Raw genomic sequence first — 13,500 nt, forward strand, 5'->3', positions numbered from 1 at the left:
GATGAACACTTGGCTGGAAAACTAGTATTTGGAGGAAAGAGAAAATTAAATCTGAGTGGTTGATTAGCAACAACCTAGCAGGTTAGATTCAAGCATTATTGCCAAAACAACATTTTCTTCATCAAAGTAGAGAAAGGCTTGATTTTTCAGAAGCTTACAGCAGAAATGCTTAATTTTATAAATACAAAAGCCAAAGAAAAAATAAGTGCATTTTCAGTTAGGTCTTTTTATACTGTCTCGTAGCGTGTGCAACCAAAACATGGAAGTCGGTTTTCCTCTCTGATTCACCTACTTCTGCATAATGTTTTACATGTAATAATGAAGCTGACTTGGTTTATTGACATTAGCCAAACAGAAAACAGCAAGAAAGAAAAATAAACAAAAGGTTGCTTTAATGTGAGTAAAAATATACCAGCTACTTAGAATAAAGACTGCCTTAGAAAACAGAGCTATTGTGTGTCTGACATGTTAGGAAAGAGTATCTTGGCTCTGCATATCATTACTTTTCTTCCTGGTAGGATTAACAGGAGCTTTTCTGGTACCTTGGAAACCAGAATGTTGTTATTGCTATTATGTGTTTATATGAAATAGCAGATAATACTTTTTTAAAATTACTTTGGCTGTGGTAGTCTTTGATGGTGTCAGAAATATTTCATTCCGTCCCCCTCCTTTTCTTAATAAAATGACAACTCGAAAGTATGTCTTTAAATAATTTTTATAAAATTAAAAGCGACTATAAGTAAGAAAATATTCTTGCATATGTGTTTTAGAGCTACCCATTGCTCTGACCAGAGTTTTTTAGAAAATTAACTGGCCATAGAAATGATAGAGTTGCACAGTTCACCAGTACAGTATAATGTATAAAGCCATGGGAAGGTGATGAGTCGAAGCAAAAAACTGAGGAAAGAACTGGCTCATCAGGCACTATTTTTAATGTCTCTAGCCTTTTCTCAATGACAAGTTAAGGAATATAAACAGAGTAAAGACATAAGCTTGTTTTATGTAACTATTTTTTTCAAGTTATCTGTCCTGCTGTAGGTTTTATCTAATTTTTGGCACTTTTTATCTGGAATACTTTCAGCCTTATCTTCTCAGACAGTGAGAGCTTTGATGCAACAAGCAAATACTGATCTGTTTATCCTCCATCCAGTGCAATTCCTCGGGCTTGGTGGTTGCTGCGTGTCTGTTCTCTCGTGAGGTGTGTGGTAAGAGCCTGTCACGGCCAAATCCTGCTTCTGCTGAACTCAATACGAATCATAATTTCTGCTTTGACAGAAGTGGGATTGAGTCCTCTTTCCTTTGCAAACAGCAGAGATGTCCCCAAATGTCCTATTTGGCAACCCAGTTTCTACTGCCTTACACATCTGTCTTCTGCTTTGTATTCAGGATGAAGATGATAGAGAAAATACCTTTCCTCTTACAGTAGCAATTAAAGCTCCTTATTATCCTAACAGGAAGTGGCAGGGGAGGCTGCTGCTCTTTTCACAATATTTATGACAACCCACATGAAAGTCTAGTACTCCCAAACATTAGTTTAACTTTTCCCCGGAGATGTCTGTACAAGAAATACTGGGACATCCTTGTGCCAATAAGGAAGAAATGTTTTTAAGAACAGTGCAAAGAAATTGCTCCTGAGTGATTCATTAGTTTAGATGCTGTGTGGCATAATGGATGGGAAAAGTTAACGAGGTGGAGCCTGTGAGGTCATTTTGGATTGCTGCCTGCTCCGGCTTGTGGAGCAGTCTCCTGCAAGTTATCCTGGGAGTGGAGTTGCCTTTAATCCTGCAACAGCTTACAGGTACTATTCCCAGTGACAGCGGTGTTGCCTCCTCTCAAAAGGAAGTGGCTCCGAGTTTCCAGAGTGGCTGTGGAGAAACAAGGAGCAAGGATGGATGGAACAGACAAGGGAACAGGATTAGTGTGTCTGGTTTAGAGGGCATTAGGTGTTTCGACACTCCTACGGAGCAGTGTCTCAATATATCATTTGCAATCCAAGCAACAATAGAGCTGCCTCAAAGGCAAGTTCATTGCAATACTGACTGCAGATACCATCTTCTGCTGTAATTGTTTCTTGAGATGGGCTTTCCTTCCAGTTCACAACTGTCGTTCATCATTATCACGAGGGGGCAGGTAGACTTGGCAGAGCAGGTATATAGGGAAATGATGTGGATTGTCTGGGAGTCATGGCAAATGAGAAATGTTTAATAGTCATGCGATATTGCAATTGCATATTATGTATCATGTTAATATTATTTGGTACTCACATAACTATATAGGGTTTAATATATGGGCCTGTATGTGTGTATAAATACAAATATCCACAAGCAATTTAAAGGGTTTATTTCATGAGTTGGGAATGACAGCATAATTCAAAAGCAGCACATTCACAGATAATGATCACAAATAATGCCAAACACGTAGCAGTAAAGACTTCACAGTGTTTAAATGTTTGTGTCAATGTCTGTGCAAGATTTTTAATACATTTTTCAGTGAGAGGCATGTTCATGCGCTGCCCTATGTGGTCGATGTTAGGGCAAGTGTAGTTTTTCGTATTTTTCCTTCTCTCTGGAACGCTAAACGTGAAGCGAGCCGATGTTTAAGGGCGAGCGGTGCCGGGTCCCCGGGACCCGCCAGCGCAGGCACGGGCGCCGCTGCTGGGGACGGCCGCCGCCGCCAGGTGGCGCCCGGGCCCCGCCGCCCACTCGGGTGTTCAGAGGCCGCAGGGGTGGGTTTAAGAGCCGCTCTGCGCTTCGGGCCCTCAGCAGAGCTGCCGGGGCTTGTTATCGGGGCAGCCGCTCCGCGCACACCCCATGCTCGGGTCCGCTGCCGCCCCTCCGGGCAGCCCGGGCCCTTCGCTGGGGCCGCAGAGTGAGGTCATGGGGCTGGCGCCTGCCCCGTCCCTGCCGGGCTGGTCTCCGTGCGGCGTTCGCGGAGTTCAGACACTCCCGTGCTGCGGTTCTATCTGTGATGAGTAACATTTTTGCTTTTGTAATAAGTTTATTTCAAATGGTTAGTACTTGTGCACGTGTCTGGGTAATCTCCTTCAAGGGAAATACTCATTTACCAAAAATGTCTTTCTCCTGCCCTCCTGTCCTTCAGATGTCACCAGGTGAACAGTAGGTGCTTGTGTGGACAACATACCCTGTATCAAATCCAGACGGAAACACATATATTTCCAGACTAGATATTTCATTTTAAGTTTGGTTTTTGAAGTAATGTTGTCTCAGAGAATATTAGGGTTTATTTAAATTGATAACTGAAATAATTTATGTTCTCCAAGAGCATCTGTATTGCTAGACATGAGTTTTACCAGTGATTAAGGTGGAAGATTTACATTAAAGCCTTGCTAAAACACTGGTGTTACATCTCCAGGCTGTGCACAAATTCTTCTTCTGTTGCCATCAGAATCAGTCGGGGTGTGGATTTGCTGCATTTGCATCTGTGCTTTAGGCACTTCTGTAATCGCATTTGAAAACAAGTAACTTTGTATGTCCATTGCACTATTCTGACTCCTTTGAAACTGCACCTTTGTCTTTTATCCCCAGATAAACAATTCACTCCTGTGACCTCTTGATCTGAAACCTGAACTTGCTACTAAACAGGTTTTTTAGTTGCAGACACATGTGTGTAGCTCGTTGAGCCTTCCCCTCTGCATGGTAGAACATTCATATTCGTTACTAGTTGCTTCCATACATAATAAACACAGGCAGAATCACTATGCAGCAAGGAAAGAGGAAAATGTGATGAACGCGTTGAACATGTTGCATTAATATATATTAGCTGAATTCACAACTTGTTATTCTCATTTACATAGAAAATGTGTGGTGGGTACCTCACTGTGAGGGCCTCAGTGAGCTTCCTCTTGAAAATCAGAATAATCCTATTGCTTCTGCTTAAATGAGTGAATAAATACTTCAAGAACTGTTTTGTTAGAGTATTATTTATTCTAAGTTGATTATTGGCTGAACTTAATCTTACTTTCTATTAGCTTTATAATGCTTATGAATGATTTTGGCAAGGAAAAAGACAGAATAATGCAAGTACATGAGTTGTCCACTTAACCTCGTCACATTTTTACGTGTTTGCTGTGAATGTATCATGTCCCACGGTATCTTTTAAAAAGTCATTATGTGTAGAAATACACCATCAATACCTAAATGAACAACAGGGAGGGTTTCTAATTATGTGCCTGCAGTTTCTAAAATGGCTTAAAAATAAATTTTGCTTTTTTTTTTTCCTTTCTAGCAAACTTCTGAAGAGAAAGAAGTCTGAAACAGGGCTTCAGGGAGTGACTGGAGAATGGTTTGAAGAAATACAAAGAAAAAAATTTCAGAATTACAGTGATGTCAATAGAATGCTAAAACCACCACTAGAGCATCAGCTAAAGAAGAGCAAAAGCACCAGTGAGTTGCGTTTTTCCATTTCCTTATCTACATGATCACGGTCACAGAACCAATGTCTTGGAGCGTTTCAGAGTGTAATGGCTAAGAAGTTTCTGAAATTGCATTGAGTTTCTTCTCACGTCAAAGTTTTACCAAAGATATATTTTCAAAATGATTATTATTCAAACTAGACATGAGGAAGAATTTTTTCACAACGATGGTGGTGAAACACTGGCCCAGATTGTCCAGAGAGGTGGTAGATGCCCCATCCCTGGAGACATTCAAGGCCAGGCTGGACGGGGCTCTGAACAACCTGATCTAGTTGAACATGTCCCTGCTCATTGCAGGAGGTTGGACTGGATGAGCTTTGAAGGTCCTTTCCAACCTGAACTATTATATGATTCTATGTCCAACCTTTCATGGGAAAGGGAGCTTGGGTAATTTAATCCAGCACCCTGTCCATTCAAATCTTGTAAACCTCCAGTGATGGAGACTCCACCACATCCCTGGGGAGGTTGTTCCAGTGATTTATTGTCCTCACTGTAAAAAACTTCTTTCTTAATCAAGACGAAGTTGCTGTACCTATAGTAAATACACTGGTGGTTTCCTAATCAAAGCAGTAATGTTTATTTTGTACAAAAACTGTTTCCATTTTACCTAATTGTCTTAAAGAAACTAGAAGCACCTAAATGACATTTGGAATAAGACAGAAATCGGGGTTTGGGCGAGAGAGGTTTGACTGTACCAGTGGAAAAATTATACTGGTAACACTGGGCTAAAGGCACACCAGTGCTGATTATCAGGGCGGGTGGCCAAGTTGGGAAAGTTGGGTTGAGCAGGAAGCAACTTCTGGAGATCTAATTTCACAGGTTCTGTTCACCATCCGAAATAAACATGCACAAGAAACACGTTGTCTCTATACCAAACACGGCATTCTGTACCATCTTTTTCACCTTACATCCAGATAGTTTTCTTGCATAATATATGCTTTTATTCCATTCACATTTCTGCATGTTTTTCATTGAGCTCTTCCTATTTGTGCTTCATAGCAACTAGAAGCAGAGTCATGTATTTCAAAAGAAAAGTGAAACCCTAAAAATTTTCCTAAAACTACAGACAGATCTCTGTCTTTCCTGCCCATTTTTCCCCAACATCCTCTTTAGGCCACAGCTCTATACTATTTTTCTCGTTCAGAAGTGGTCTGATTGATGCATTAGCTAACTAAACTCTGTGCAATTGTTCTGTGGTATTTAACTTCGAAAGCTGCTGTTTGTGTTTCAGATCTGAAGAAGGGATTGTGTACCTCAGAGGTTTGTCTGTTATTTCCAGCTGTATAGGTTGGTTTAATAAAAGGTACTGCTTGTACCCGCAAGCCTTGCTCTGTCCATGTCCTAAACCATCCTGGCTATGGCAGAGTGCTGTTAGGACTCTCTTGATGTCACCTTCATTGTCAAGTCAAAGAATGCCATCAGGAGGTTAGGCTCTCAAAGGGGTAAACATTGCAGCATTTTGTAATACACAGTGATTGTCACTGAACTGAAAACCATGTATTATACACAGGATTTAAATCACATGACAAGAATTATTCACTTAATTTTGAACTAGGTCCAAAATACTGCCCCTTGCTGTTGTTATTGGTGACATTTTTCTCTCATTTCTGGATTTGCTTTCTCCCACAGTCACTGGATAAGCCATTTTCAGGCTCTGATATTGTTTCATGCATGTAATGCAGGGGGCGGGAAGAAAAAGATACAGTGCCTTATACCTGAGTGAAGTCTTGTTTCCTTGTGTCCTCTGGTTTTCTTTGGCATGTTTTAATAGCAAACCAAGCGGTTTCTTTCCCAAATCTACAAGCAATACTCCTTCTCTCCATCACATAGATTGCCAGGTGCTTTTACAGGCAGAGTGGGTTTATGTTCCGTTTGAAGCAGTCAAATCATAACCTTTCCAAATAAGTCATTCCTGTTATTTTGCATTTTAAAAAACCAGTTCTGATATGCAGTTTGTAGCAGAAAAAATGTATTCCCATGGCCACAGGAATCTCATCATAAAGAACTGTATGATACAGAAGACACTTCAGTCTGAATTCCTGTTAAGTAGTTACATTACAATCTATTAAACCATTGTATATTTAGGGCGGTTATCTTTATATTTCTTACAAAGGTGAAAATAAAGTGACTAATAATTATGGGTACCTCAATTTTCAAATGTCTAATTTGCCTATATTTTAAAGTGATTCTGTTTTTCAAATGTTTGAGTACTGATTACTTTCTGAAAATCAGCCTCATTTATCTCACATGCATCACACAAACCCAGTAATACTTTTTGAAACACTAGACCTGTTTGTGTTTCTCTTAGTCTTCCAGTTAGTCATTATAAACCAGCATTTCACATAGTCTGTCCAAAAATGTCGATAAGGCTGGATTTTCCTGGCATAAAAGGTAAGCAAAAGAAAATTGTTCATGAAGACATAACATTTTAATATGTATTTTAATACTGTGTTTAATAAGAACTCGAAATAAAACAGATTTTTTTCTAATATTTTTAGATCAAACAGAATTTAAAATGTCATCCCGCACAAATCCTCAAGCACAAAAGAACACTTCAACATCGTTTCTGGGGTTCAGATCACCTTTTGCTTGGCTTTTCTCCTTTAGAAAATCAAGGAAAAACCAGACTCAGAAGCAACCACGGTGAGCTCTAATCAGAACATACATTATTTCCAGCTTTAAAAAGTCTATGAATTGTTCCATGTTTGCTTAGAAACCTTTGTTAAAATTAATTTTCCAGTCTCATGCCTTTTACCTCACCAGGAAAACTGACATTTTACTTGGTCATGTAATGAGAGATTGTCTGTTCTATATCAGAAGAATGAGGACTAAGTGGCAAGTAATAGGTAAAGTCTTTTGGCTAAATCTATTTTGCACAGCTTTTGCATGAAAGCTTTAAGTGCACTAAAGCCGCTGGACGTAGCACCTGCTGCATCCTATTTAATTCCCTCTCAAGAAGCCAAGGTGTCAGGCGCATGGGGCTCTGGTGCCCTATGGCACAGGAGGAAAGCAAAGCTTTCCCAGGCCAGGGCAGAGCACGTGGGCCACAGGCTGCTTTGGTTCCCACCATTTCTAGCCCAGAGGCAGCCCAGAGGCAAAGCTGCAGCTTCAGCTCTGGCCGGGCAAACAGGGCGGCTCTCCAGAGCTTTTGTCTGCCGCGCTTCGTTAGGGCTTTGGTTGCTACTGGATCTGAACCAAAGCTGGTCTCACGTGCTGGAGCTGCTGTTTGGAGAGCTTCCTTCTCCGGTGCCGCCTCTGCTGTTCAGAGGCAACAGGGGGGCTATGCTCGGGCTAGTTAGGCTGGTTCTCCCCTAACTTTTGCCCTGTGTGGTCCTGTATGTTGGCAACACCTGAGTGAAATATGATTGTTTTTCTGTGCATCTTAGGGTAATGCTTGGGACTGTGAAATCTAAGCATGAAGCTGCGAGATCTTTGGCACAAAGAGCTGATTTTCACTCTGTGAGTCTCAGGCTGGTGTTCTAGTCCGTGCCCGGGTCTCCTGGGTGGAATGACTGAAGACAAGGAACAGCTGTAATAAACAACGATTTAAAGAAATGATTATTAGTCTGATATGTAGGTTTTGTAGCACAGCAGCTTGCCATTGTGGAGTGTTTGTATCAAAGCAGAGAGATTTAAGGAGAGGTTTGAATAGAGGTGGGGAGGCTAGCTTTGTGGATATTTACTGGTAACAATTCTCCTACATAGCAACACAGCATTGAAAAAAAAAGGAAAAGAAAGCCAAGTTTTAACACTGGTCAGTATGTGTCATCTGGTCCCTCCTCTCTCCTGTGAGCCGGTAATGCCTTTTACACTAGACACACCAACACTGTGGAGTAAAGGGGACTTGTGTGGCTGAGAATTGGATTTCAAGGGCTCTTTAACCTGTGTGCAGCAAGGAAGCTAATGTACAAGTGAAGGTCTAGGCTTTGCTCTAGAATCTAAGCATTGAAATTATTTCTTAATTTAGGAAGGAAAAAAAAATAAACTGAGCCTACTCATTGCATCAGCTTTTCTAATATGTGTTTATCTGGCTTTTCCACAGAAAATCTATCGTGGCTCAGATGCCTTTGATTTCTTACCGAGCTCGGCTTTAAAAATAAACAAGTCAATCCTGACGTGTAACTGAGCTGATTGCTACATTTTCTAGTCACGCCTCTCTGTCGAAAACTTCCCCCACCCTCTTCTAGGTGTTGCCGTGGCATGTGGTTTGCTTTATGCATAGACATAGTGCTGAAATAATCTGCCTCTCACCAGGTAGAGTTATTTTGGAGAGCTAGTGAAGTACAATAGGAGGCAGCACTGTAAATCCTGTAAGTAAGACTAACTGGCAGAAGCTTTTAAATAGCTAAATATTAATGGCTGTTTAGAGGGTCCTTTCTGTACTGAAGAGACAGTTTCATCAGCTGCGGTGGTGTTTTGTGTGAGAATAAACTATGGATGCTGCAGAGAAGAGTGTGCTTGTGTGGAGATACAGAAGATGCTGATAAAAGGTTTGTAACTGTAGTCTGAAGGTAGTGAAATGTTTGATGACTTTTTGGTTCAAGCGTGTTCAGTGTTCTTGAATTAATCTTTATTCTTTTCTAATATGTGTGTTTCATACTGGAAAAGAAATGCTGTTTTGTTGTGTTTTCAGCATATTTGAGTTGTGTGGTTGTTTCTTAGCTGACTTCTTATGTAGTATTGATAAGAATAGTATAGAAGAAAACAGATTACACTTCTAATATTGGACAAGTCAGAAACTTCAACAGGTGCTTCAGTGAAAATACTAATTCGCAGCAGATTTTAATGTATGGATTTATATTGTTACCAGTAGTGACAGTAGTAAGTAGAGTCATCTTTTAATCTGATATTCGGTTGTCGTAAAAAAGATACATAGATATATAAGTGAAAATGTATAAAATATAACTTCTTGTTTTCCATAGTGAGTAGTATTTATCTCATGACAAATATTTCTGAACTTAAGCAGTAATTTAGCTTCTTTTCTGCTTATGAATAACAGATAATGTTTCCAAGTATGTGTGTATCTGCATGTGCGAAATAATGTAAACATTGCTCAATATCCTTAACCAAAAAAGAAAATTACTTTTTCCCAAAACTAAGCAATATTTCTCTGGCAGTAAGCACAACTTGAATTTTGAAATGCTGAAAAGCTTAAAAGAGCTCAGAAAAAATAATGAGGCAGTTTGAGAACAGAGGGTTTGGCATAGGGAAAAGATCAAAATAACCTTGCCTGTGTAAGTTGCCAAGGAGGAAAAGAAAGCAGGATGCAATGACCAGTTATTTCTGAAATAACAGTGACAACAGAGATATGGAGGAATTTAGAATAATGCCAGAGGTGCAAATGAAAATTTAATTTTTGCCTAGACTATCAGAAGACATTTCTAACAAACATGTCTACTTCATGTGGCTTCATTGCAAGGAGCAATTGAGGCAACATCAAGCACAGCACCAAGTGGGGAGAACTGTAGAGCAGCTTTGCACAGTAAATAAAGCTGAAGAAGAGAGCTTCTAACAGAGCTTTTACATTTTTGTTATGCACCTAATTAAATAAAATTGCTAAGCCACAGGAATTCATTGAACATGGTTTGCAGGAAATAGTTGTACAAACTCTGAAACATAAGGTCCATTCTTAATTTGTTGTAGAAGCACTAAAACATATTCAATATTGTCTTAGTTTTAAGGAAGAGCTACTTACATCTTGGAGTCCTGGTTCTGTAAACTTGATTCAGAGGGAGCGGTAACCCACTAAATTGATGACTGTTCGCACTGAGTGCTACAAGGAAAGATTAGGAATTTCGGATTCTGATTGTCTGGCCGGATCCAAAGCTCACTGAGGTCAACAGGCTTGTTTCCTTTGGTTTCAGTTGGACCCCATGTCAGAGAGGAATCCTGGTTTTACAGTTCACAATTACAGAAGCAAAAACAAATTGCACCTTTCAACTGTTCTTCCCTGCCTGCAAGCACATTGCAAACAAATGACAAAGCACTTCAGGAGGAAAGGCTGGGCCACAAAGAACCTGCCAACAAGCCGGTTTATACTTGCTGTTGAAGCACAATGAAGTGTTCTGAGCACAAGAAGGTTTTAACAGCCTAAGAACAAGGTCATTCAAAAAGACTTGGAGACAAACAGGACTGAGCAGAACTGTCTTCCCCTGCTTCACTTTCTCTCAAGAATTAACTTCCTGGGAAAAAATACAGTTTCTGAGACAAGGGAGAACTGGCAATAAGCACAAGCTGAGGAACATTTCCTTCAGGGCTTTTGAAGGAGCTGGGATTGCTTAGTTGTAAAATAAGGATCTGCAGACTTGAATACACTCAGTGAAGTCAGGTCCTGTTCTTGTTTCTTTAGTTCATTTTGTATTTGTATGTCTGCAAGTCACCCTGTAGAACAGAATACCTTTTATGTTCAGGGCTTCTCAGCTTGTTCTAACCACTGCATTACTCACAGATGCTCCAGCCAGTTCTCCGCCAAGCCCTTGCAGTCTTGTTTAGCTTAGGAAAGCAGATGAGCCTTCTACTGTATGTTAAAAATTGGTAAATAAAGTCTGTTTTGGGTGAGTAGCAGCAAGTTCCAAAGTTCACACTGAACACAATCTGCTGTCTGTCTCTCCTCCTTCGCAGGGGCAGAGCAGAGCTCTGCGAGTCTGAGCAGGGTGAAATGGAAGAGAAAAACTAATAGAATTGCAGATGCAAACCACTTGCAGATTTACAAGTAGTTAACTACTAGCCATTTGTAGTACCTATCAAATTATTGTTGTTTGGAAAAGGAAGTAATACCATCTTATCATAAGGCTGGATTGAAAGAATTACTTCATGGCTGTTGCAGACATTGCGATATCAGGAGGCTGAGTTCATTCTTGGCTGTGCAGCTACAAGATTTGCCAGCTGACAAGCCCAAACCAAATGGTGCTACATTTCCCCAGTGGTTTTGTGTTAGCAGGATGTTTCGGGGAGGAAGGATGGATTTTTTATAGCACAGTCTTTGTTTCAGATGCTTCTCCATAGTTGTTAAACTGCTGGATATTTACTACGTGGTATAATTACATCACGTTTCTTTTCAAAACCAACATTTAAATGCTTCTGCCTACAGATATGACAGTTTTGCTAGCTCATCTCCGAACGTGGAAGAAATGGCAAGAGTAAGTAGCTTATGACCTTTATTGTTAGCAATATTTAAACCACAGATTTTAAAAAAAATAGTCTCCTTTGTTTAGGCTGTTGATATAACACCTGTTTAAATAGTATTCTTGCAGTTCTTGTTTTAAACACCAAGTGAAATGTTTGTATTGTGAACCTGTTGGATGCAGTAGAATGAACTTACCCTGTTAGCTACGCAAGCCCAAAGCTTTCCTAGATCAGCTCTAAATCAAGCTCTGATCAGCTTTCATTTCTCTCTTAATGAGAAAATAATTGCATGGATAATTTCGTAGGCCAAAACCCTCACATATTTTGGTAACTGTAACCAACCTGCCAATAAGTCAAAACTCACATTGAGTAAATAATCTAGTGTATTTACTTTGTTTCTTTTCATTTGTACAAGGGTGAATAAGAGTGGCTGACTTGGGCAGGCAGTAAGCTGGAGCCTCTCCTGCAACATACCCATGTGCAGAATTACTGTGCAAATTTAAATTTTGACAGTAGGAAATTATTTTTTGTCTGAATGTTCCATTTTTTAAGCACAAACTCAAATTAAGGATGAAACAATAGGTTTAATCCTGATGTAATTTAAGTGCACACTGTTGAAATATACAGATTTTCTCCAAGGATGACGTTTACTATTTTAATTACTTTATTGCCCTGTATTACTAAGATGTCATTTTTTCCTCTTCAACTCTATGGTATAACCACAGAGAGGACTAAGATGATTTACAGTATATAATCAAAGGTATCGAGGAGGTAAATTGGTCACCTCCCTTCTCTCATATTTCAAAAACAAAGGGATAATCTATATTAATGCATGACTGAACAAAGATCTTATCAGAGAATCCTGCCTGTTATATAAATAGATTATTACAGATACACAAGTAAAATATTCTGAATAATGAGAACTAAAAGTAGGAAGAGTTTTTATTAAAAAAAAAAGGAGCAAGAGTCTCAGCAAAAATAAATCAGCAGTTCAGCAGTTGATTGCACTTCTACCACCTGAGACTGTGAGCTGAGAGAAATATGGATGGGATAGGCACCTCCTCCACAGTTTAACACATAAGCCAAACTCATTTTCCCCACTGCTAAGGCAACTTATCACAGCTCCCAAAGGGCTGGTTTGCAATATGAAAATTAACTGTGGTGTTTAATTATTAAATCTCTGTTAGGAGGTCAGTGTATGAATTTTAAAATATGCTGGTCAAGGAAGAAACGATTGGGAAAAACTAAATTAAGAGATAAAATTCAATGAGAATGCATATGGAAAAAATAAGTAAACTATGCCTCTTATTTTAAGGTCATTATAACACATATATCTGAAACAAAACTAAACCGCATGCAACTTTACAATCCTCAGTTGTATATTTTAATAATACAGTATTTAATAGACCCTCAAAGACTTTGCTGACCTCTGTGACTTTTGACACAATTTGTGATGTGACACCTGAAACATGATGTGAACCCACATGTTGAACTAAAGTCAAGTTGCCTTGGAATTTTTAACAGGCTAAGATGTGTAATTCCCCAATGTCGGTGGAAACAAGTGGTCGTTCTCGTGATGCAAACCAAGATGAAATGATGGAGAAAAGTGCACAGGAGTGGAATGAACAGCTAGAGAAGGAGTTTTTCAGTGGTAAGTGTGTGTCCTTACTTTGTTCTGATACTGTTGTTACCAGAAGTGACAGTGGTGACTGGTTTCAGAGGATTTTCAGCAAAAGCATAGGCTGTAAAGATATGGCTCATTACTTTCTAGTCATAGTGGCTGCTTTTTGCTGGCTTCATCTGACAGCAGAATGTCTGACATTGATGTGTCACTGGTTACTCTTAGGGTGCATTTCATTTCATACTCATCTAGTTCAGAAGAATCACACTTTAAAAGTGTACATTTCTCTCTGCTGCATGGACATACCAGACTACTACTACTG

At 39.6% G+C, this 13,500-nt stretch overlaps 1 protein-coding gene across 1 annotated transcript in view; it reads left to right on the forward strand.

Moving 5' to 3' along the window:
- Positions 1–13,500, forward strand: part of EXPH5 (exophilin 5) — a gene marked incomplete at its 3' end in the record, with an annotated part of 31,457 nt that overhangs the window by 12,151 nt on the left and 5,806 nt on the right. Inside the window, 5 exon segments of the mRNA XM_082057549.1 lie at positions 4,246–4,403; positions 6,749–6,823; positions 6,931–7,075; positions 11,523–11,571; positions 13,082–13,208. Coding sequence (XP_081913675.1) covers positions 4,246–4,403; positions 6,749–6,823; positions 6,931–7,075; positions 11,523–11,571; positions 13,082–13,208 — 554 coding nt within the window.

This window comes from Streptopelia decaocto, assembly GCF_964273445.1.
Source record: "Streptopelia decaocto genome assembly, chromosome: 1".
NCBI lineage: Eukaryota > Metazoa > Chordata > Aves > Columbiformes > Columbidae > Streptopelia > Streptopelia decaocto.